The sequence below is a fragment of the Haliotis asinina genome, chromosome 6 (assembly GCF_037392515.1).
Source record: "Haliotis asinina isolate JCU_RB_2024 chromosome 6, JCU_Hal_asi_v2, whole genome shotgun sequence".
NCBI lineage: Eukaryota > Metazoa > Mollusca > Gastropoda > Lepetellida > Haliotidae > Haliotis > Haliotis asinina.
The window spans coordinates 1943453-1969735 of NC_090285.1; the positions used below are offsets into that span (position 1 = coordinate 1943453).

The 26283-nt window shown below is 42.2% G+C and overlaps 1 protein-coding gene across 3 annotated transcripts in view; it reads left to right on the forward strand.

The window, feature by feature from the left end:
* Positions 1–26283, forward strand: part of LOC137286924 (F-actin-monooxygenase MICAL3-like) — a 71899-nt gene that overhangs the window by 28687 nt on the left and 16929 nt on the right. The window contains exons 3-21 of one of the 3 annotated variants that reach the window (XM_067818957.1): positions 3549–3840; positions 4142–4349; positions 4801–4914; positions 5302–5403; positions 6497–6753; positions 7060–7317; positions 7588–7793; positions 7898–8046; positions 8201–8354; positions 10497–10545; positions 10670–10817; positions 17690–17808; positions 20435–20506; positions 21085–21282; positions 21651–21843; positions 22062–22150; positions 22397–22496; positions 22826–23030; positions 23764–23811. In XM_067818957.1, the coding sequence (XP_067675058.1) occupies positions 3577–3840; positions 4142–4349; positions 4801–4914; positions 5302–5403; positions 6497–6753; positions 7060–7317; positions 7588–7793; positions 7898–8046; positions 8201–8354; positions 10497–10545; positions 10670–10817; positions 17690–17808; positions 20435–20506; positions 21085–21282; positions 21651–21843; positions 22062–22150; positions 22397–22496; positions 22826–23030; positions 23764–23811 (2933 nt within the window). In that variant the 5' untranslated portion in view covers positions 3549–3576. Of the gene's footprint in view, positions 1–3548; positions 3841–4141; positions 4350–4800; positions 4915–5301; positions 5404–6496; positions 6754–7059; positions 7318–7587; positions 7794–7897; positions 8047–8200; positions 8355–10496; positions 10546–10669; positions 10818–17689; positions 17833–20434; positions 20507–21084; positions 21283–21650; positions 21844–22061; positions 22151–22396; positions 22497–22825; positions 23031–23763; positions 23812–26283 lie in introns of all 3 variants that reach the window. The other 2 variants (XM_067818958.1, XM_067818959.1) reach the window with 2 other exon arrangements.

Below are 26283 nucleotides of genomic sequence, written 5' to 3' on the forward strand. Positions count from 1 at the left end.
TGCGGTTTAGAAAGTGCTCAGATGTAACATTTGTTCTTTATGGGATTTTTTCACTTTTTCAGTAAGGTACTTTTTAGTATTTTAGTTGAGACCCATCCAGGATTCCACCCCACACTACATGTAGGGCTGCAAATCACCTGCACATAATCCAGCGATATTATGATATATGAGCCTAGCAGTAATTATTGGCAGCCACAAGTACACATGACTATGACTATTCCACATTCTGAAGTGGACTGTATGGCTTTTACGGGGTTGACCTATTCCCAGTCCATCCTTGCTTGATGTTCACTTAGCAGACCTTACACCCTCCTGGACTTTAGTGATTAGTTTGACAGACATTGTAGCTCTAATTAGAGTAATCATTACTCTCTAGATTGATAGTGTGAGTTCGTTGAACGTTAGTGAGGAGAGTTGTGTTGAATGTTTGAATGGCTTGAGCCATGTGTGTACAGTCTGTAGCTGATTCTCTCCCTGTAGAGTTCGAGGGACTGTGTCAAAGATCCAGTAACAGTTATGGTTCATTATGATATATTGCTTGTTTCTCCCTTCATGAAAGTAAACCAGCTGGTTCTGTTGGTTTATCACCTGGCAGGGTCAAGTACTTCCTCCTCTACTGACCACACCTAATCACCACGCCCACTCACATAGTATAATCACACATACCTGCTACACCCACTTCCCTGGGGTCATCACTCATCTGTGTGGGACGTGCCACAGGTGGAAATCACTGTTTGTTGCCTGATCCATGAAGTGATTAGTTTGCTGTTTGTCGAGTCAGATTTAGTTTGTATAAACATGGAGTACATTTATCATTTTTAATGTTTCTGACAGATTAAAAACACAATGCCAAATCATGACAATTGTTATGATATCTTTAGGACAAATATATAACAGTCTCAAGTCTGTAGTCTCCCTTAGCTCTGGTTCAAGCCGGGTTCTGTCAGTTTACACTCCACTGAGTACAGTTTGCCTTCAGGACAAATTCAGATAAGATCATCTGAGCAGTATTTATCTAAGTAAAACTTGTCCATCCTACCCCTCATAGTATGTGAGGTATTTTCTGTATATACATCTTTCACATGTCCCACCCGCGTGTAGTGTAGGTAATACCGCTATTCCAGGGACCTCCCCTCGATAATGTGACAAAGTGTTTGCGTGACACAAACATTCACTGCCACAGTAGCAAGCGTGTTGAGGCCATTGTGTCGCAGGTGACTGTGTTGCTTCTACTGCTGCTGCCTCACTATTGTCTTCTCTCTGTGTATAAACACACCTGGCATTTGTGGTTTCAAGAACACAAGCTGGACTTCCCCACTGTAATTCAGGTCCCACACTGTCTCTAAAGTATTGATAATAAACTTTCCATTGCTTTCTGTGTGCAGTGTTTCACAAAAGACTAAAGTTTTGTATCTCTATATAGGCAGTAGGATAGCCTAGTGATTAAGCATTCACTTGTGTTAAGGGTTTGAATCACTAAAGGTACAATTTGTGAAGCCCATTTCTAGTACCTCTATAACTTTGCAAACTTTGCTGTCATTGGTTTCAGCTTTGATAATGTTATATGTATTTTCTCCTTAGGTAGACATTGTGAACAGACCTCCTTCCTTGTTCTTGCACACTCATATATATGAACACTGTTGTATTTTCCCAGAGAGGGAATGCTTACCTGCAGGCTTACCTGGGTGCATTTTTGACATGGAGAAGTCAAGTCTGCTAGGATCAACACCATTGCCGAATGGGGGAAAATCATTATTTTGTTCTGAACTGGGATATTTTCTTACATAAAACATCTTTCTCTTATTGGTCCTTTCTTCAGTGAAATACAGGCTTTTTCTACAGTTATATAATTGGTTATTAGTTGTTGCATGGGAGGAGACAATTAGTAAATCCAGTTTTATGAAATTTGCTGCAGACAAGTTGCCAAACATCAGTCTCGAAGCAGGTCAAACTGATCCCTGATTGGCGATAACTGACTATTTCTAAGCTCATTTTGGGATTTGTAGTATATGTAAAGAAACTAGATTTTAAAAAAAAATGTCGCATCTCAAAAATCTGAATCAGTAACCATGGCAACAAATTGTAGCCATGTTTCACTGTGCGTATATGTACAAAGAATGGAATGAAAACATGCTGAAGTCATATGGATGAAATGATATTAGCCAGAAGTAAATTGGAAAGTTAAACATTTTGGTCTGAGACAACGAACAGCAATAACAATGATGGCAACTTGTATCTTTTGGGTTCTACTGATTGCAACCACTGGTTGTGAGTCTCAGTTAACAGTTATGAAAATCTGCTTGTTGCCATTATGAGAAGTGCAACTTAATTGTGTTGATGACTGTATAAGTGAGATCAGTGCGAAGTCATTACCTTTCTGTGCGAGCACTTCGTGGCATCTTTGAACTTGGTTCCCCCTCCCTCATATACAGGGAGGAAGATGTTAATGATGAAAGCTGCCTGCCCAAGTCATGGTTTGCCCTATCAGTCCCCCATAAGCTGGAAAACGGTATAAGAGCCTATACACAAATGTTGCAATTGTTAAAATAAACAAGTTGATCGTCCATAAAGTTGTGTCGTCATCTCTATACCAGCTACTTCTAGATGCCACTCAAACAAATTACCCAAATCCTCATGTATGTCACCATTCACCTCCAATTTGTTGCTGATGTGAGCCTTCCATTCCACCCCATTATGTGAGTCCTCAGCTGCACCCACCTGAGTTGCTTATGTGAGTCCTCAGCTGCACCCACTGGGTTGCTGATACAAGCACCTGTCCTACTCTGAGGTCCAGGTTAGAATTTGTTTTCACCAACCCATACTTATCTCCAGAGGTGACAAACAGGATCGGGGGTCAGGGTTACTGACATGGTTCATGCATGTCATCTTACCCCAGTTGTGTAGATCAGTGCTCTCGATGTTGATCTCTTGATTGTCTGATCCTGATTGATTGATGAGTGTGCCAATAAACAACTAACCAACCTACATACTTATTGCTCATGTGAGTCCCTACCCCACTCTGCTCTACCCCAACTAGATGCTGATGCGAGTCCCTGACCCACCCCACCCCACCTAGATACTGATGTTAGTCCCTGACCGGTTCCACCCCACCCAGATGCTGATGTGAGTCTCTGACCTGCTCAATCCCACCCAAATTCTGATGTGGGTCCCTGCCCTGCTCCACCCCACCCAGATGCTGATTTGACCCTCCCCTGAAATAATACTCAAGTGAATGCCTGCCCCATCCCAGTGATGATGTGACTTGCTCTGAATCCACAGTTGTACTGAGCTACATATGCAAAACACTATGACAGTGCCTACCCCTTCCTTTATTTCAGTTTCAGCTTGTAATGAATATTGGTGAAGCATGATTCAGTACCAGATGAACTCTAGTTGATAAGGCCAATGACACAAAGGTTGTTGACTTTAACAATTATTTTTTTTGAGAGGTCTTTCATGAACAAGATCTTGCACTTGGAATTTTGCCAGAATTTAAATGAAATGTTTGTTGGTGATGCTGGGTTTGATGATTGTGTGTTTACTTACAGGTAAGTGTAGAGCCTTGTTGCCGTGACAATGATGAATGGCACGGAGTATGACGCCGACCCCGCTGCCCAGTTGTTCGATCAGTTCATCAGCGCCGTCACATGCAAGAGCATTCTGGGAACCTTCCATGACTTATGTGACAGTCTCGGTCTCACCAACACTGACCATCGCAACTTCTACAAGCAGTTAAAGTCTAAATTGACATCATGGAAGGCCAAATCATTATGGACAAAACTGGACAAGCGGGCATCGCATCGCGACTATCGCAAGATGGAGGCATGTCCAAACACAAAGGTAATTTGACTTTAGAATATGTACTGGAGATACTGCTTAAGTCTAGCATGTTGCATTCATAATGCTTTTAACAGGTGACATTTTTGTACCTACTGTTCACTGGAAATGTTTGGGGGTGTTTAGATCCCAAACCATTTACTCCTAGCTCACCTCCTCGCTTGTGTTTTGCTGTGCTAGAAGGAATTTGATTAAAATATTGTTACTGTAACGCCTGTGGACCATTATAAAGGTGCTCTTGTTACTGTGAAATGAAACAACTGAGGAATATTGTGGAAGTTGTAGACTTGTGGTGATGTTGCAGGTGCTGATTATTGGTGCTGGTCCGTGCGGAATGAGGATGGCCATCGAAGTGGCATTGCTGGGAGGGAAGGCCGTTGTGGTGGAGAAGAGAGACCGTTTCTCTCGGAACAATGTCCTCCATCTGTGGAATTACCTCATCTATGACCTGAAGAACCTTGGTGCAAAAAAATTTTTCGGCAAATTTTGTGCTGGTTCCATTGAACACATCAGTAAGTATAGCAACTGGCTGCACAAAACACATGAGTTAGTACAGTGACCTGTTTGCTTAGAACAAATCAGAATATGTTGATGTGTTGGTGACATTTAACAGGGTCAAGAACATACTTCTTCAGTCTCAGGTTCAAGATATTGTTTAACCAGTAGATCAGTCGTTCAAATTATATGCTAATGACAACAATTTACATTAAAACAGAACAGATATATCTAGACAAATAGAAATCTGCCACACAGTATTTATTTTTTGAATGGCAGCCAGTATACATCCAGTCTGAGGATGAATAAAACAGTATATTATTTCCTTAATTATTGCAAGTATCGCCACAAGCCTGTGATATGTCTGTTAAAGTCCTTAATAGCTGTGAACCTCTGACATGCAGACTGTTTTCCTTCTGTGTAGTAGAGCTGAGTATTGTGGGCTCTTTACTGTGATGTTTGTGCCAGGTATCCGGCAGTTGCAGTGTATTCTGCTGAAGGTGGCGCTGTTGCTGGGTGTCGAGGTCCATGTCAATGTAACATTCGAAGAACTCATTGAACCCCCAGAAGATCAGTCAGTTCGTGAGTATTGACATTTAGTGTTTGTTATTGCTGTGTGGCTCCATTCAGATCTGTAGTCAACCAATCAGAAATCAGTAGTTTGTACTGGTTCGGAGAAGGGAGTTTTACACAAACAGCAGTGTCACAGAATAAGTGAGCTTGGTTAGCCAATCAAATGCCTTAGATTTACTTACTGATTTATGTTTATTTATGTTTCTCCCCTCGGACTCAATATGCAGGAGAAGTGTTCCTGAACAATTTGTATTTTTGTACACTGTTATGCATGGATGGTTGAAAGTATGTCACATTTCCTGAAGGACGTTTGTCAGAGAAAACTCCTGTTGACAGAGGTGTACACATGTCAGATAGCATTCTCTAGTATTTGTAACTGATGCCCTTCTCTCACAGCGATTGGATGGCGCTGCCGTGTGACCCCAACCAACCACCCCGTGTCAGAATATCAGTTTGATGTCCTCATTGGTGCTGATGGCAAGAGAAACACAGTACCAGGTACAGTTATCTCCCTTGTTGAATCATGACACAGTGGCTTGACCTGCGCTATATGAACAACTGCACTGCAGTGTAGTGGAAGAAGACATGTCTGTGGATGTCCAGACTCTGGAATCACAATACAAACAGTGTAATCCCCTCGTACACAAAACATAAGGTCATCATCAGGCCTTTTTATCTCAGTCATCATGTATCTCCATTTTCTTACCCTGGACTCTGTCTCCAGGAAGCACTGATGGTGTTTTTAAGTTCAGCTCAGTTGATCGAACATTAACAGTTGCCGTCCACACAGTATTTGTAGTAGCATTCCACAATGGTGAAGTAACGATAACAACCTGCAACATGATGTCTTGAATACAAATAACATAAGGCAGTTTTTCCCCTTGTCCGACCCGTGAAGGTCCCAGGGTAGAATAGGCCGTCATCAACCCATGCTTGCCATAAAAGGCAACTATGATTGTCGTAAGAGGCGACTAACGGGATTGGGTGGTCAGGATTGCTGACTTGGTTGGGACATGTCATCGGTTCTCAATTGCGCAGATCGATGCTGATGTTGTTGGTCACTGGATTGTGTGGGCCAGACTCGATTATTTACAGACCGCTGCCATATAGCTGGAATATTGCTGGGTGCGGCGTAAAAGTAATGTCACTCACTCACTCCCCTTGTCCAGTACACATGAAATCATATCTTAAAGCAAGGACTTTATTCAGAGTTTTAGTGAAACTGTGTAAGATATATATCATTTAAATCAAGGCCACGATGTTGAATGTAAATCCATGCCAAACTCTTAAGCTGTTCGGTTTGTGTTCACCAGTGGTGGTTAGTGATGAGGACATCATTTCCACAGCAAACCTTTTGGAGGCTTGTGCCCCATTTCATAAAGCTCTCCTAAGCCTATGATCATGTGAGTTTTCTTGTAGCATTCATACCTTCTATGTTATAGTAGGTACAAGTGCTGTGAGAAAAGATACGAGATCGTAGGTTTAGAAAAGTTTCGTGAAACAGGGCCCAGTGTGGTAATGTGATAGAAACACACAAATAGTGTGGGTCATCAGTGATATTGATGGTCAGCATCAGTACTTTCTGTTCCAGGTTTTAAGAGGAAAGAGTTTCGAGGGAAGCTTGCCATAGCCATCACTGCCAACTTCATCAACCGCAATTCGAATGCCGAGGCCCGGGTGGAGGAGATCAGCGGCGTGGCATTCATCTTCAACCAGAAGTTCTTCCTTGACCTGAAGGAGAAGACCTCCATCGACCTCGAGAACATTGTGTACTATAAGGATGAGACGCACTACTTCGTCATGACAGCCAAGAAGGGCAGTCTGTTGGAAAAGGGTGTGCTCAAGGAGGTATGGGAAGTCAATTAGTTTTGTCAGTAAGAATAATTAACAAAGCAGCTAAACGTAAGTGCGGATCAAGCGCAAGAAAAATGCAGACTCTGTATATGTGATTCCAGCCTTGAAAAATTTCTCTTGAGGTTTTGTTAATATTTACAGAGAGTATGTGTCTCAATGTTGCATATGATGCCACATGTTATGGCTTTGGTGATAGATTTACCGGGTTGGTCAAGTCAAGCTGAATACCTGCTTTTAGGTAACTCCGAAAGGCCAGTCGACTGATGACCTTTGAAGCTGATGACTTGTTTCACGTTACAGGATTACATTGACACTGTCCAGCTCTTGTCCCGGGAGAATGTAGACCAGGATGCACTGTTGAATTATGCGAAAGAGGCAGCGGACTTCTCCACTAATCACCAGCTTCCATGTCTAGACTATGCCGTCAATCACTATGGTCAGGCCGACATTGCCATGTTTGACTTCACCTCCATGTTTGCAGCAGAAAATGCCTGTCGAGCGTTGGAGAGGCATGGTCACAAACTTATCATCGGGATTGTCGGAGACAGCTTGCTGGAGGTGATTGTAGGAAGATGTTTTGTGTTTTGTTGCTGAGGTTTCTGACTGACAATCTAGATTGGTGAATAGTACCCCACACTTAAGTGGCATGGCACAATGTATTTTCATTTATATTATGTTTTCCACATGCAAGAAGAAAATCAAGAAAGAAGTGACAGCTCTTTTTGGTGAAAATATTTCTGTAAAATCATTAACATATTGATGGATTGAAATGAAGGGGCTTTTGAGTATCTGTTTCATAACAGTAACAAATGATTTTACATCTGACAGCCATTCTGGCCGACTGGGTCAGGGTGTGCCAGGGGCTTCCTGGGAGTGTTTGATGCAGCCTGGATGATCAAGAGCTGGGCTTCTGGCAAGATGTCTCCCCTGGAGGTCATTGCAGAGAGGGAGAGTATCTACCAGCTGTTGTCACAGACGACGCCAGAAAACCTCCACAAGAACCATAGCCAGTATTCCATAGATCCCAACACAAGGTCAGTCACAAGGCGAATAACATTGTATTTTAGAATCATACTGGTGATTTGCTAGTTGCATGTTAAGTTTTCTCATACTGATGTTACAACTGAAACTATTTAAGGTACCCCAACCTGAACTTGAAGAACCGCCTGAAACTGGCGCAGGTGAAGCACTTGTACGATGGCCCTCTTGGCAATATGTTGATAGAAGAGACAGTGGATGAAGGTGTTCCAGCCAAGCGGTCTCGAATCTCAGGCACAACTGTCAACAGTAAGTTGTCTACTCAAGGAGTTTGTCATCGAATGATTAACTCAAAATCAATACTTCCGCTTTTGGTTATTTGCCCATATTTTCTACAGGTAGGGGTCAGTTGAGGCCCTCAAGAAAATCACTGCATGCCTAAAGTATGTTAATTGTCTTGCAGATGATCTGATTGACAGTTACTCTCTGCTGCGGTGGTGTCAGCGAGTACTCAACACTGGCAGGTTCCGCAATGTTCATGTGGTGGACTTTGCCGGATCATGGAGGAATGGCCTTGCATTCTGTGCCTTAATACATGCCTTCAGACCCACACTGCTGTAAGTAGCTGTCCCCTAGACAGCCATCCATTCTATGCCTTAATACATGCCTTCAGACCCACACTGCTGTAAGTAGCTGTCCCCTGGACATCCATCCATTCTGTGCCTTAACACATACTTTCAGACCCACACTGCTGTAAGTAGCTGTCCCCCTGGACAGCCATACATTCTGTGCCTTAATACATGCCTTCAGACCCACACTGTCCCCTAGACATCCATCCATTCTGTGCCTTAATACATACCTTCAGACCCACACTGCTGTAAGTAGCTGTCCCCTAGACAGCACTTCCTCTGTGTCTTAATACAGTCATCCCTCGCCATAAGTCGGGTCTTGGGGTCCATGGAAGCCCCCCCCCCCCCTGCCCCCATGTTATTAGACAACCGTGTTATAGTACCCATTACATAATGTGGAACAAAGGCCGAGTTAGATCGTATATTCCAAGGACATAACAAAACTGCTGTTTCGTGAATTTGGACCAGTAAAAATACATCGTATCGTTAAAGGTGAAAATAAACAAACTTTGAAAATGAAAATATATATATGTACGGGAAACCTTGCAATAAAAAATCACTACCTGTTATCAAAGACGTATATTCACGTGAATATACGTCTTTGTTGTTATTCAACTAAGCCGGAAATAGCGATGAGCTGTGCACAGATGTTTTGGTCCAATGTACCGGTGATTCAGGTAAAAATGATCCGATAATATTACATCAAAGAACTTCTATTCCATTATCAGAATATTTTACATATTAAGCTGTTATTGTAACAGATTATTTTACATAGCTATCTGGCTAGTATATGATGTGAGTTTTCTGCAAACATATCTAACATAACAATGACCACAGGCCGTTACTTGTCTTGATACAGTTTACGTAGGAGACAGTTTGACAAGTCAGCGCTGACTTCCCACGATACTTGCAACTTTGATTGTAAAAAAACAAAGTTTTGCCCATTTAATTGTTGAAACTGACTTCAATGAGTCAATAACGCGACTGTAATCTGTTGGTGACTGCTAAGAATAATGTAAAATTGGTGCTATCAGGGTAGGCGCGAAAAACGGACCCTCACGAATGAGGTAAGCGGAAGTTGTACGCGTATGGAATGAGGTAATGCTCTCACGGTGTTTCCATTGTTTCTGTCAACAGTTTTAATAAATAAAATTGTGATTGAATTTAATCATATAAAATGTGGTTTCTGACACCATACTTCCTGGGATGACTGTCTTACCGCGCTAAAGCACGGCTAAAGTGCTGTGTGTTGCATCACAACGAACATTGTAAGTACTCGTCGTAACTTGACTGATAGCATGTCTTGTCTTTCATAAGTTACTGCTACAATGTTGGTACGATTATTATTGAGAAAACCCTGCATGTTTTAAGCATGTGAAACGCAATGGATATGTATGATAAACACCGTCAGTTGCCATCCGCACTGAATTTCACTAGTTTACGTAAGTTATAAGAGCGCAGCAGCGGATTTGTTGATGAGCTATTTTCATTTTCGTGAAGGGTTGTGATCGCAGTACAACCTTTTTATGGGAGCCACGGATTACCCCGCGGTTTAACCAAATCCGCGAAGCGCCTTATTTCGAGGGATGACTGTACATGCCTTCAGACCCACACTGCTGAAAGTAGCCGTCCCCTGGACAGCCATTCATTCTGTGCCTTAACACATACCTTCAGACCCACACTGCTGTAAGTAGCTGTCCCCCTGGACAGCCATCCATTCTGTGCCTTAATACATGCCTTCAGACCCACACTGCTATAAGTAGCTGTCCCCCTAGACAGCCATCCATTCTGTGTCTTAATACATGCCTTCAGACCCACACTGCTGTAAGTAGCTGTCACATCAGGACAGCAGTCCAACTGTTGGTTTGATGTTGATATTTAGATGGGTATTTGAGCTCCTTTAGTTATAGCGCCTCCACGTTCCAACTCATTCAGCACTAAGAAGTAAGCATGTATTTTGGAGCTAGAGGCCTTATTTTGATTCTTGCAGTTTGCAATCTTAACCAAAAAGCAAATTATCATGTATCCTGCGGAAAACTTAGTAAGCTGCTAGATGCCCAAGTGTATGACTAACATCCTTCGGCACATACTCAAGCTTGCAGTCTACTCATGCTTATTTGTGTGTTACAGTGACTTCAATCTCTTGATGGAGAGTGATGTGGCCAAGAATAACCAACTGGTAAGTTTCATGTTAATCCAAGACTTACTGGTAAAATTACAAATTTAACAAAAATACTATCAATGATATCTGTTAGTTATGTTATAATGGCAATGGTAAATAAAACACTGGTTGTGTCCCATAGGCCTTCGATGTTGCCGAGAAGGAACTAGGCGTGCCACCGGTGATGACTGGTGACGATATGGCCAAGTCCCAAATCCCTGACAAGCTGACGCTGGTGTCCTACATCTCACAGCTGTACGCTATCTTCCGCAAAGAGCCACTGCCCACGGGTGAGTACTGCATGCTCATCACAATCTGGGTGGGATTTGGTATTCACAGACAACTTGAGGGGCCAATATTTTTGCCTTTTACACCTGGTATTTTTCACAAATTTTGATTGAATCTTTTCTGTCAACATTCTACAGTAATTGATTCTTCATGTGTGTGTCAGATGAGTTAAATGTTTTGAGGAGTGGGCATCTCTTTATGCTACTTAATGTTCACTAATGAATGTGTGATGACCTCTAGATACTAACCTTCACCTGCTTTGCATGAAAACTTGCATGAGCTTTTCTTTTTAACTTGCCAGTTGACGCAAACTTGATATTCTGTCAGCAAACTGGTTGTTATGTCCGTGTGGCAGCAACAGAAGATGGCCAGGTCAGCACTATCAGACTGGTTGACAATCCTTTCCACGGCGTCAGCCTTGCATCAGTCAGCAATCAGCGGCCATGTCCTGTACCGCGGTCAGACAGTCAGCTCAGTTACAACAGACCAGGAATCCCTGAGTGGGTTAAGTTTGCTGCCAGTCAAGCCTCCATGTCTGAAGACTCCAGCATCAGTGACACTGAGTCCGAAGGCACTACTGCTGATGGCAGTATCACAATCTGGAAGAAGAGTGGTCGAAGAAAGACAGACAGTAACAGCTCGGATGATGAGCTGAAGAAACCAGCTGACAAGACATATGTGATGGACTGGGTGAAGAGAAGTTCCAGAGGCTGGAGTGACAATTTTGATTCTACTGGGACTGATGATGAAGAGAACAGGCAACTTAGTGTTAAGGCCTTAGCCAGGTTTTACGATGGACCAAGGGGATATCCAGTGTCACATCGGCCTCGAAGCCACAAGGCTTCTGTAAAGGGAGAGGGAAAACCTGTAAATGTTGAAACGTCATCTGATGTTGTGGCCAGCTTGTCTGAGACCCAGATAGGGAATGAGGCAGTAATTCTTGATGACAGTGCGTTCAAGACCTTCACTCAAGATGACATGGATCAGTTTAACCCAGAAGGTACCATTGAGGGCACTCAGTTCACAGGGGATGACTTGTTTAAGACTCTGACACAAGTAGATGACTTAACAGTTGTCCCCCCATCTGTCACAGAAGCGAATTCTGCTGATATAACTGTCCAAAAGGCAGAAGATGTACAGGAAGCCAAGACTGAGTCTACAGATAGTGTCCAATCAGTCAGTATCGATCAAGAGGAAGAATGTTCTGGTGATCCTGATCCTATAGAGAGACGGGTAGATATCATTATGCCAGACACTGACATTGACAGTGGTTCCCACCCAGCTCCACTACAGGATACTATTTCCTGCATTGAGGATTGTTCATGGAAAACTGTTGCTTTGAAGACAGACGATAAGTGTGATGTTGATATGCAAGAAACTAAGACTGTGTGCGATCCTGCCAATGCAGCTCCACTGCCAAGTATCAATATTCCTATGGTGGAAGATGCTGATGTGCACAAAACCAACACCAAATCTTCAGAGGATGAAAACGTGGCATCAGGAGATGTCAAGGCTGCTGAAAGGATGTTTGTTGATGATGATAACATTTGTTCTGAGGAGGGAGAAGATGATGCAGATGTGGACTCCTCAGATGAGGAGACAGTTGTTCCACTTGACTTTAAGTCCCTGAAAAAGAAGTTTTCTAGTATTGCAAGTACGACCCATAAAGAAACAATGCATGTTAAAAGGAGAGCTAAGAGTAGTTCTCAACAGCCTGATGGCAGGGGGCAGAATGTGGACAGTATGGTTCATCGGTACATACACTCCTACACAGGAGGGAAAGTAGCATTGCCAGGACTTGTTCCCAGCTTTGAGTCATCCACAGACGACCTTCTTCATGTGTCGAAACAAAAGTACTCTAGTTCTGAATTCAGAAGTCCAGGAGCTACTCAGTCTACAGAACAAAATGGAAACCAAGAGACACACTCATCCACCAGTAACACATTGGCAGCTTTTGTAGAAAATACACATCTGAATAATGAACAAACATCTGAAAAAGATCAGTCAGCAGGAAGTAGTGATGTAGAGTCTGCTTCCATTAACTTCAAAGCTTCAAAAAGAAAATTCATAGAAGCATCAGAGAAAGAGAGCAAGAAGGTGGATCGCAGGAGTTCTTTCCGATCTCCTCAGTATCTTCAGGGGAGGAGCTATATGGACATATTGAAGGAAAGTCATCCACAGAGTGCTGAGAAGATTGCTCTCGGGCATAGAGGAAGGAAGGCAAGTAGTGTTGATGGGGACAGGAAGGGAAACAAAGGTCAAACACGAAACCAGATGTGTATTGAAGGAGGTGGGTCAGAAACACAGGCCAGACACATCAAAGTTGAATCAGACACACAACCAGCAGATGGAGCTGATGATGGGAAATTAGAGTTTATCATTACAGGTGAATATTGTGATCCAGGGGTTGTTGAGTTGGGTGGAACATTCGTACAGCTTCAGACGGAATCGTCAACTGATGTTGTAACAACTGTTGACCAAGAAACCAGGAATTTACCTGCAGTTACAGAAGTAGATAGACACCAAGAAACCAGGGATTTACCTGCAATTACAGAAGTAGATAGACACCAAGAAACCAGGGATTTACCTGCAGTTACAGAAGTAGATAGACACCAAGAAACCAGGGATTTACCTGCTGTTACAGAAGTAGATACACATCAAGGACCCTGTGTGAAGCAGACCAGATATGAATGTAAGGCTGAAACAAGTGATGAAGATACTGAGGACACCTTCTATGATGCAGAAGAGTTTGCAACGCGTGACAAGGATGACACCTGCGAGATATTGTACCAAACAGCATATGAAGCACCTCCAGATGTTGGTGTGGTGGCGGAAGTGGCACAAGATGTGTTGTTAGATGATGACGTATTTGCCACAGCAGTAGGAACCCAGCTAGCTTCTCAGCTGAAACATGTGTCTGTGTCTGAAGACATGGAGTGTTAGATAAAGAGAAGGATGCACTCAGCTGACAGTTCACAGCACTACAGCTGACACTATAGACCATGCTGTGAAGTGCCTTTTACATGCAATGGCGTATGATGATGCTATATCAATCACATTATTTCATATGTGCTAGTAATAATGAGACTTGGATACAATATGGCAAATAACAATTTCATTTTTGTTAAAGGATGTGCTTTCTACACAGACAATTTTGTGTAAAAGTTAATCTAACCTTACGATTGGCAGAAATGTTGCATATTAATCTGCTTACTTACCAGCTAGAGCAGTGTGTCAGGTGGGTTGGCGAGTTGAGTTAATTCTCATGACATGGCTAAATTAAACATACTAAAAGTACTGAATGAGAGAGTTTAGTGTTGTGTCACACTTAGCAATATTCCAGCTGTAAGTGTAAATAATTTAGTTTGGACCAGACAATGACCACCTGATCCCATAAGTTGGCTATCATAACTAACATGGGTCACTGAAGATGTTGCAAAGGTTTGTCGGTAGACATTAAGATCATGTTCATGTCGCCTGGAAGATAATGGCAAGCAGATCTGCTAATTCATGCAGGTATCACAGCTACAGAGTGTGTTGTTTTATTTTTCCTAGAACTTTGTTGTAGCACAAGCTTTAGGATTTCCTGTGTGTGATACTGATACCAAAGAGTGGTATATATCCCATACAAACACTATGTCTATGGACCTATATTTATTTATTGTGTATTTAGAGAAGAGTACCAAAAGTGCATTGTTTGTATCCCAGACAACCACTACAAGCGCCATGCAAGTGTACTTGTAGAACAGGGTGCTGTTGTACAAATCAACCTTAGCGCTAAGGTCGCTTAGTACAACTTCACCCAGATCTGACAGTGCATTGTCAATTGAAGATTAGCCTGACAAAAATGGCAGGGGATTCTTGACTAGGATAGGTGCCTATCAAGAGCTACATGCTGTAAGAAGTGACCAAATGGATTGCAGAGTGAGAAGGCAACCATTGTGTGTCCTCCTACCAGGGCACTGGGGATCATTGCCAATCACTGGTTTGTCTGACCCAGTTTCCTCCACCAGGACACTGGGGATCATTGTCAATCACTGGTTTGTCTGACCCATTCTCCTCCTACCAGGACACTGGGGATCACTGTTTATAATGTCACTCACTGGTTTGTCTGACTCAGTCTCCTCTTAGAAGGACACCATGGATTATATCAATCACTGGTTTGTCTGACCCAGTCTCCTCCTGCCAGGACACCAGGGATTATTGTTCTTAATAGCAATTACCGGTTTGTCTGACCCAGTCCCGATTGTTCACAGTCTGCCATCTTGTAACTTGAATGTTCTGGGTATAACATTATCGACATGCCAACCAACAATCTTGTTTCCTGCTATGTGTTCTTATACTTTAGATGGTGATAGGTGAATCACGGTGAATGGCTTTGCATCTATATTTTACATATGTGCAATAGGTGGTATGGCTTTCATTTAGCGTAGTTTGCAATGAGTTGTTAAGTTTTTTGCATTTACACATGTATAGATAAATACAGATGCATGCATTTCAGTTTTAGGCATGTTCTTAATTATTTAAATTTTTGTAGCTGCAAGATTTGTAGTCATTTTAGCATTGCCAGTGCTGGTCTGCTTGGGTTAACACAGTGTTGATTATTTCCTGTGAATTCTAAAACCACATGCACCTCTGTATGTATTGTTCAAGTTTTTGTTAATTTTTTGTTGAATGACTGATTGGCAATAAAATGTGATATTTGTAACAGTGTGATTTGTGTTGTGTATGTTTGGACTAAAGAGGTCATAACAGCAAGATACACAAGGAATTCAGTGTGTTGGTTCGGGGACTCACATCAGTAAGCTTAAGTTCTAAGAGTATGTTTGTGACTGAAGAACCAAGGCAACATATATATTCTGCATGTAACACCCTAACATCCAAAACTGTGGTAGAAGATAAAGCACCGATTGTGAAATCCATCACACCTTGAATCAAATGCTGTGGTGCCCTATCATTACACAGTAACTCCCATGTTTTAATAGTCACGAGCAACACTCTGGCATCAAACACTAAGTATGTAAATGACATCCATTACATCTAGCAACAACCATGATTAAATGATCAATAACGCCATTTTATTAGGTGACGCCCTAGTGTGAAATATCCAGTAACACTCAGTCATTGAATAATGACTAAACACTTTTCAAATTCTCAACAACATTCAAGTGTAAAATATTCAGTAACACCCAGTCATTGAATAATGAATATAATCAAATTCTCAATAACACTCAGTAACACTATGGAACAGATTCTCATTGACACCTGTCTTCCAGTTATCACTTCTGCTTGTAGATATGAAATAAACACATGTGTGGACACAGTAGGTGTTCTGCAGTGATGGCAAGATGTTTTGGACAATCCCTCTTTGTTGCTAAACCAGAAAAACAAACTATAAAACAGTCTATAGTTACCCAGCCTTATATCTGATAGAGGACTGTTAATGTCAAACCGATGCATACAGCTACATGCTTGAATCGACTGCATGGCCCTCTCACTAGGTGGTGATGGTATCAGCGATGTATTAAATGCATTCCTTGCCTTTGTTGACACAACACACTCTCAAGGGGGCACCTGACTGTAGTTATCAAAGGCTAGACAAATATGTGATACAGCTATATATAACCTGACTCTCGGGGACGGAAAACAGTGAATGATAATCACACATGTCAAGCATGTCTGAGATATGGTTACCCTTTGTGATAGAAATAGATTCAAAACATTTGTTACATGGGACCCAATAATAGGAAGACGTAGTAATCAAGTTGTGTAGGACTCTCTGCGTTGAATACCAGCTTAGGGAGTGACTGAAAGTACATCAAGTGTGTCACTGTATTATATCCCCCACTATTATCTATTCAGTGGAGTGGCCATTATCGCGAAATAGCACTGACAGTCTTGCAAGACAGCAATGGGTCACTGACAATACTGATAGCGATAATGTTGAACAAATTTCATTTTGCTCCTCCCCTGTGAGATTATGGGTAAGTCTGTCCCAGGAACATCAGATTCCTGTCAGGGGTCAGATAATGAATCAGGTGGTCTGGATGTGTGACATGGTTCATTGCATGGATCATTCTTTATAGTATCAGCCACTGGATTGTCAAGTCCAGACTTAACTGTCTAAAGGTCCTCACCACATTGTTTAAATTTGATTAGAAACATTAGAAAATCAACAAACAATTTTACAATAATATCTATGCCTCTCAAAGAAGTTACCATGAAATATGTTTGATTACTTTCCTATGTCCCTGCTGGCAAGTAACACTGGGTCCATTGTATGTACAGTCTTGTGAAGTTGACACTGAGGTCCTGTAGTCTAACCTTAGTTAGGCTGAGGCTCTGGAAACCTTCGGTCCAGGTTCAGTCTGTTCAGTACTGGACAATGTGTCCATCTGCGGTTAGTGATGAGAAATTTTGAAATTATTGATTGGTGTTAGCCATAAGAATTCCAGGAGATGAACAACTTATGCCTGTTGTTGCTCTAATTCTAATCACCAGACAATCCTTAATGCTTTGGTTCTATAATCAACACTTTGATTCTTGTAGATATAAGCCCTACATGTACACCTTGGATTCTCAAATAGTCAGATATTTGGTATGGATTGCTTTAAATTTTGTGAATTGTATGCTATGTTTGAATGTTTGGAAACTGTTACTGCCCTTCTTTCATCGGACACACACATGTTGTTTCCCATTTTTTAAACCTCAATTTACAAGTCCTCATTAAGACAAAATATGTAGAACATTAATGTGGCTGCTATGGTTTTACCCCACTCTTGCAATAGTTGATAAATCATAATAATATGACAATAGTGATATGTTGTGACGTTTGAGTATCATGTTATCAATTGTAAGTGATCTTGTCTTCCAGTGATGGTGCAGGTTCAGCGACGCCAGCATGCTGAGCCGTCACCAAAAAGCCTCCGTTCACCAAGTCGCAAGATCTCCCTGCTGCATCGACTGTCCAACCGATTTTCGAAGACCAAGAGGGTCAGTGCCACTCCGGGGAAACTGGTCGGTACATCTGCTCACGTCTCATGTGTGCACTGTCCTCTGTTCTGCCGCATGTGCCTCGTGTTCCAGATGTCCTCACCTCTCAGTAGTTAGTTTAAACTATTGACCAGGGTTTAAAACTCCCAAAAATTTCAGCCAGACCACAGGCTGGTCAGATGTAAAACTTGCCAGCTCTGGCCAAATGACCTGCAAATAATTTAGGTTGAACAAGTGTTGTAGTTTATCATCCAATTGGACCTCATCAGTACTTGTACTCATGGATAAATAATGATATCTGAGTTATATGCTCATATCCTGAAATATGATGAATATGCATGTCCAAATTATAACCCAGTCGTCAAGCAGGTGAATTTGAGAATCTGGCAGTCCATGTGGAAAATAACCCATCCTGGGTGGTTGCTCATTAAATCCGTACTACTCAACCGTGTTGATTTAGTTACGAGGAATGTAAGACTACTGGTGATGGTACAAGGAGACTCAGGGGAAGAGACGAGTAGTATATGGCATATGGGGGTAATTATACGGACATGGATTCAGATTGCCCTGTCATATTTAGGAAGAGTTGAACAAGTTTCACACATCTAAATCAGTCCTACCGTAAGTAGCACTGATTAGGTTGGTCTGTCATATTGTCAAGAGTAGTCTTCACAAGGTTCCAAGGTTCATGCATCAAAATCATATGTCAAGAGTTGGAAATATTTTCACTGACTTCAAAGTAGTTGTAATTTATAATGTCTGGAGTAACTAGCTAATGCCTTAAAGTTCAGCATGCATGTACTCATGCTTCATTTGTCATGCTACACACCCTGTATACACCCTCAATAAGCTACACACTCCCAACTCTGTGGTGTCTTCGTGTAACGTTATAGACCTCACACCCTGTATAAACCCTCAATAAGCTACACACTCCCAACTCTGTGGTGTCTTCGTGTAATGTTATAGACCTCACACCCTGTATACACCCTCATTGAGCTACACACTCCCAACTCTGTGGTATCTTTGTGTAACGTTACAGACCTCAACCTCCCCTCCCCTGTATACACCCTCAATAAACTACACACTCCCATCTCTCTACAGTCTTTGTGTCTGTATACACTTTCAATACGCTACACACTCCCATCTCTGTAGTGCCTGTGTGTAACAGTACAGACCTCACCCCCTGTATACACCCTCAATACCCTAATGGTGCGGTCCAAGTGGCGATCTGGGGAGCTTGACCTACTCAGCCTCGCAAACTACTCGCCCGGTTTCAACCAGGGGGTGTTTCGACCTCAGTTCGATTTCAGTCCAACTTCAATCTACCTATCTCGACTCAGGTCAGCCAGCTAGACATGTACTCGATCACCTTGACCTGTACATTGACCTATTTTCGACCGCATCTCAAGTTAATATGGTCATAAGTCAACCGGCCTGACCTCTACTTGACCTGTGCTCGACTGGAATGGCTGGTTCCCAAGCTGTTTGACATCAGTTCTAGTCATGTCCAGTCCAGACCCAAGGTCGAGTGAAGGCCAAACAGATCGGCATGTCAGGCCAGCTTGACCTTCAACTCACCCAACTCGACGTAATGTCAATGTAAACTCGATCTTTTTTCGACCTGCCCCGACCTATTCTTGATCTGATCTTGACCCAATTGGACATGACATGTAAAAGATTTTGCAAAACCTTGGTAGACCTGCATCGACTTGTCTCGTCCTGACTTGACCTAACTTGTTCTGAAAACGAGGGACTTGGTAATGTACACTTAATGGTAATGCTGGGAGCTTTCCAGTTAACACAACACTACAAGGAATCTGGGCGGTGTGGTGTCAACTACTGGTTAAGCATGGAACAGACGATCTACCAGTTTTGTCATTTTAGACATTCCTCTTTTGTTTTCGCTGTAATGGTAACAACTTTTTCTACCCATACATCATTTATGTATAGTTGCAACATTTCCCAGTATGTTTGACACCTGTGCACAATGTGGCAAGTTCAGTTTGCTATTTGTCACCTTGAACAGTTGAATAGAAAATATTTGAAGGACTCGGTATTTACACTTAATGGTGATGCTGGGAGCTTTCCAAGTAAACACGTCGCTGCAAGGATTCTGGGCTGTGCGTTTGTCAACTTCAAGGTCGAGTCGAGGCCGACACTCTAAGACGAACACAGATCAACATGTCAGGCCAGCTTGACCTTCAACTCACCCAACTCTACCTAATGCCTAAACTTGACCTTTTTTCGACCTACCCCGACCTATTCTCGACCCTATCTTGGGAGGTCGAGAATTAAGTCAGGAAGCATTTTTGACATATCAAAAATTTTGCAAAACCTTGGTAGACCTGACTCGACCTAACTTGTTCTTAAAATCAACTGACTCGACCTTCAGGTCGAGAATCTTAAATAGCCTAAGGTTGGCACTGGACCTGCACCATAAAGCTGCTCTGTGTGTGCCCTCGTTGTTCATTAACATTTTTTACTTCACAGACTTTGAGTAAAAAACACAAGTTTTCATAAGTATCCTGGTTTTTAATGATTAACAAGAAACATACTTTCACTCAGGACCAAACTTTCTGTCATAGAATGTTATATGAAACTAAAGTATTTCTGTTGGCTTCTCCAGAAGAAAGAGGTATGTGATGCTGTGGACAGCAAGATGTTTGGCAAGTCCACCCAGAACATGGACATCATGGACGTAAGTGTTGTGGAGTTGTGGTGTTGTGGTGTTGTGTAACTGTTGTTGCTACTGTGACATGCTGGAAGCGTCATCTCCTGCCAACAAGTCCTATTTTATGCATTGAAATCAGAGAGAAAAAATGTAAATGTAACTTCCTGTGAACTAACTTTGCAGTATTAGAGTGATACTTGCTTTGCTGCCTTTATACAGAGATTCCTTGTCTTGTCTGTGGGACTTCTCGGTTGTATTGGCCCCAGCAACTCACTCTCGTCACTAGGGGCAGCCCAATGGTCAGACACAATGACTTAGTTGATTGCATGTCATTGTACTCTGGGGTCGTAGATCATTGCAGACAATATCAATAACTGATATCTTGTCCAGACTCAGTGTTTTACAGAGCTCTGTCGTATAACTGGAATATGCTGAGTGTGCACAAAGTATCAAAGTCCATCGGTTCATGATGAATGTATGGGACCTGACCATGGAGCATGCGGGTGTTGTTGAGGATCTAATATCTGCACTCAGCATCTGTGGAGCTGCTTGTAACCATGGTTTCAGTGCTAGTTGGTGTTGATGTTGACGTGTTGTTATGGCAGCGAGAGAGAGGTGTCGAGCTGACCAAGTACAGCAAGTTACCCATGGAGGAAATCGCCAACAAGCTTTTTGTGGATAAGAAGCCAGAGGATCTGCCAAAGGGCAAGGACAATGTACAGAGTGGGGTCAGTGTGACTGCGATGGCCGAAATACTAGCATCTAAGTTCCGAGGGGAGGAACCAGCAGTGCAGAAGAAAATGGTGAGTTTGGTGCAACTGATGTATCGTAGATCTCCTTGCTTGGTACATTATTCTTCACAAGCTGAAGGAGGGATCATAGTGTGGTGTTCCTGTATTCTGTGTGAAAATAGATTGATACAATGCTGAGAATTTCCCAACCTTTGTGATGGAATTAGTGAAGTGGACCGCAGAGATACACCACTGACACTTTTTAACCGACTAGAGTTCGTCATGTAATACTTTTTGCCATAGTTGCATATTTCATATCTCAAGTTCAAAACTTGCTGAAGAAAATTAGTAACATGAATGTGTCTGATAATAGTAATGATAATGCAAAACTTTTCCATCAACCAGTACCTAAGATGGCCGACTGTGTGCCTGTGTTGCAGAAAACTCCAGGAGTTCTGGCAGCAGCCAAGCCAGAAAGTGAATTCTGTGTGTTCTGCATGAAGCGGGTATACATTATGGAGAGGATGAGTGCAGAGGGAGTGTTCTTCCACCGCGGCTGTCTGCGTTGCGACTATTGCAACACCAACCTCCGCCTCAACAACTACTCCTGTGAGAGGGAGATTGATGGAGAAGGTAAGGACCACTCTTTTCAGAGCGGATGTGCTGACAATATTCATGTTCTCAATACAAGGACATATCCAGGACTCCAAATATTATTTATTTGGCTTGAAATGAGGATTATTTTCCGGCCCATGTGTTCCATCTTATTTCTGTAAGTGTTGTGAACAGATTTCTCAGAAAGTATCCACTAGTGTTGACAGTGTATAACGAGTTACTTGCTGTGTTTTCAGTGAAGTTCTACTGTTACCGACATGCCAATGCTGACCAGAGAATACGCTTAAAGAGGAAGAGGATCATATACGATGATGACGGATCTAAGGTATGGTGACTGAATCCGGAGATAGGTGTAGTTGGGTGGTATCTTCATTGCTGAAGCGTGGCTGCCTTTACAAGCTTTCATATTGATCTGTCTCTTTTCACCATACACATGCTCCGTTAAATCACTGTGTCTTTTCTGAGTTTCTCAGTTTATACTCATATGCCAGGCTTTGTTTTCATGATCATGATATGTCATAGCTGTCTGTAGTATTTGTTACTGTGTTAATATCACTCTCTCTGACTTCAGGAGAACATCCCCACAGTGGTCACTATGTCCATGTCGAAGACTGGCAAGGACAGCATCATTCTCCCACCGCAGAAGAAAGAAGAGACACCAAAGAAAGAATGTAAGTAGATGAACACAACATGGAACAGACACATGCTCTTTCTGCAGATTTTGTCATCAGGACAAGTGCATTGCACATTAACCTCTTATGCACCAGTTTCAAACTGCATTTTCAATCTCAGGCCACATTTGTCAAGGTTTTTTGTGTTGTAAAACTATTTGACTATTAGTGACAATTATCCACTTGGCAGGATCCACTGTCTAAAGGTTTAGTTAGTTTACCTTGTACAAGTTCATCTACTGAAAATAATCCCACAATTCTAACTCAGGATTGTGGATACTGACATTTTGCACACATATCCCTGCATGATCTCTGTTTTACGTTTGCAGCAGCCCTCAGCCCGTTGATGGTTCCTGAAGACCCATATGAGAAGGCAAAGAAGACCCCTGAACGTGTGGAGTTCGAGAACACCTTCGAAGGGTTAGAGGAGGAATCGGAGGAGGAGCAGTTTGAGCACAACCTCCGTGCGTCGTTCTCCTCGGACATGCTCCTCGACGGTGAGGAGGAGTATGACGAGAGTGACACAGACTCTGAGTAAGTACATCCATACGATGGTAGCGTCACTTCTCGTTATTGAGGAAATATGAGTTATTGGTCACTCTTTAGTTTGGGGTTTACAAATATGTTCCTTTATGTTCCAAATATGTAGACTGAGGATGATCCAATAAGAAAAATCGTGCTTATCTCGATACATTTTGTTATGTTGGGTTGATCAGTCTAGTTGAAAAGAGTGACTTTTAATTCTTAGTGAGAAGTCAGATGGTTTCATATACACAGTAACATACCTGTATTCTGTGAATAAAGGCTCTGTTCTCTTTTTGAGGATATATTTTTCGTTGAGTGGACAGATACCTTTTGATGAATTGGTTTTTCTTGGGTGTTATGTATCAAACGTAGAGTGAAAAAGCGTGGAGTAATTAATATTATCTATGTTTTTTGATGCCTCAGTTAAACGTTAAGGTGGTTTTGAGTAGAATATGTAAGTCAAACCATAGACAAAATGTTGCCTAATTGTATGATGTACCCCTGGTGTATTCATTAGTCAGGCATATGGGCTGCTGTGAAAATATGGAGGACCTTTTATATATATCTCCAGATGTTTCTGTGGTGATGATTGAATTCAAATTATTTGACTGTATTACATAATAAGGGTGACACAAATCAGTGTTTTCGCTGGTCTGTTAAAGCTGTGTATGGTTTATGATTGTGATGGATTATGAGTCGTGTGGCTACGTTGCCGGTGAACTGCGGGATGTTTATGTTGCAGCAGTGATTACATAGATGACCAACAAATGGCACACATTTTATCTCAATGGTAATGTCATGTGGCTGCTGCCTTGACCTTTACTTGTTGTTTTTGAACTTTGACATCTTTACGTGATGTATGTGATCGTGCCGAGCAATGTGTTGGTGAATTTTGTATGTTTGATTGTGCCAAAACATTTCATATCTAACCTCCATCATAACCTCGCATTATGGGGATTTATTAACCATCACTGAAGGTTAAATAGTGTTCATAATTTAACACTCATATTGTAGTTTTACTTGTGACATGACATTGTGTTGTTAATCCATTGCCCAGGTAGAAAGACTGGGTTGCTGTGTTTTATATCACTTGTATTTCTCCTTTGACCTCCAACTTCCGGATACAATGTCATCATTGAGTCACTTATATAATGATACAGAAATGCTTTTTTTAATATGTAACTGAAAATACAGCCTTACATTGTGTCAAAAATTACATTTAAATGTTAATTCCAAATAATACAGTAAATATATGTGAAAAAATGTCACAATGCTTAAGGGTTCACCTTGAAACTGTATCTACTGTTGTGAGCCCCAGTCTGTACTGTGCTGTTTGAAGCAACATTACAGCAAGCTTCTTTGTGTATCATATGAGGAAGTTATTCTCACAACATTCCCTCATTTTGTATATTGCCACGAATAAAGTAAAGAAAAACCTTTATAACCATGACAGTGGAATTTTCTGTATGTGTGACTTGAATCCCATGTCTTCGGTGTGTATCACTACCCTGTAAGTTAGATAAATTTGTCATTCTTCATCAGCTTGTGTGGTGTGTGTAGCATGCACTGGTGTTCTGTTTGCAGTATGCCGAGAAGCGTGCACATGTGAGTGAGCCAGCCACCATGTTACACCAACATTTTCAGTTTGCCTTGTTGTGTGATGGTTGTTTATACAAGTTGATTTCTTTATCAGTATTATCATTATTTTAAGAAATTTGGCAAATGATTCACACATGCTTGGATATTATGTCACTAATACAGTTTTTGTTAGTGGTTCTGAGGTTCAAATCTTGTCAATAAAGCAGCATGGCAGAAGTTTTTTTTCTTTTACAATAAAAGACGTTAGTTTGCAAGAACCAGTATTCTGCACTAATTTGTTCCAGGTAACTGCTTGAGAAGTGGTAGATATCTGTTGCATCTCTGCTAATGCACCAGTGACATGTTCATGTCATATTTTTTTATATTTTTAACTTACCTTACCATAGGTCTTATGCATATTACCTCAAGCTTCGCTAGTAGAGATCAGACAGACGTTGATTCGCCATTCCCTGAATGGCTACCTCGTATAATCTACGGATGTAGTCACGGAAGTGACGTGATCTCCCTACTCGCGGGAAAGCGAGCCATCCCAAAATTCACTTTTACTTCTAGCGTTCGTCTGATCAGACGTGTTTGTTTCGCTCGGAGTTTTCTATTGTGTTGAATAAAGTTGTCGTTCAACAGGTAGGTATGTCTTGTTTCCCTAGGTGTGTGGTTAGTTAAATTGAATTTAACTTCACTTACCTTGCTACCTCGTGTTGTAAATGTTTCTTTCTTTTTCTCACTTCGATGTGGGTTTTCCTGCGTTGTTTGTGAGGTGTCATGGCGGCCTTGGAGGTTCTTTATTCCGTCAGGAATACTTCCTCCATCTGTTCTGCTATTTTGTATGGTATTTCCTCACGATTTTTGCCGTTTTCATGTGTTTTTTTTGTCCCACGTGGCATGTTTCACAGGTAGCCATGTTGGTTGCTAGCCGTCGCTGTCGCGAGCTTACAGGCGTACCCACTTTAGGTTGGGGGTGCGCTTTTGCTGCATTTTTTATGTAGGGGTGTTTTTCGTTTCTACCTCTAGCGTTATTGTTTTATTTCACGCTTCGGGTATGTTTTTATCTGTTGCAGTTAACTGTGTATGACTCGGCAGTTTTGTACTGTCTGCAAGGGGCAGAAGTCAGCCAAGGATCCCCACCCCTGGTGTCCGGATTGTGCATCGCAGACCTGTTCCCTTGTCAGCCGCTGTCAGCATTGTACTAGTCTTTCTGTGGCGGATTTCAAGACCTTTTTAGCTGTCCGTAGAAAGAGGTTTACTCAGCGGAAGAGGAGAATGTCTTCCCCAGTTTCTTCTTTAGGTTCTTTACAGGACGACCCGGAGCTGCCTACCTTTACAGCACCAACGCCGACGTCTGGTTTGGAGCGCTCATCTACGACGCCGGTTCGATCGTCTCCGGAGCCACTTCGCTCGGACGCCTTTGTTGACTTATCCCGTCCGGACGCCTTAGCGCACCCAGAAGTTCAGAGGCTATTACGGTCTCTCCTGACGCCCAGCACTTCTACTAGAGAGCCAGCGCCGACCTCAGCTACTGTGCCAGCGCCCATGTCAGCGCCTGCCTTGATTCCCGAACTAATTTCAACGTCAACGCCTACGCCTATGCCAGCACCGACACCTACGTCAGCGCCTATGCTCACGTCAGCGTCTACAGCCTTGATGGGGACACCTTCACTGGTTC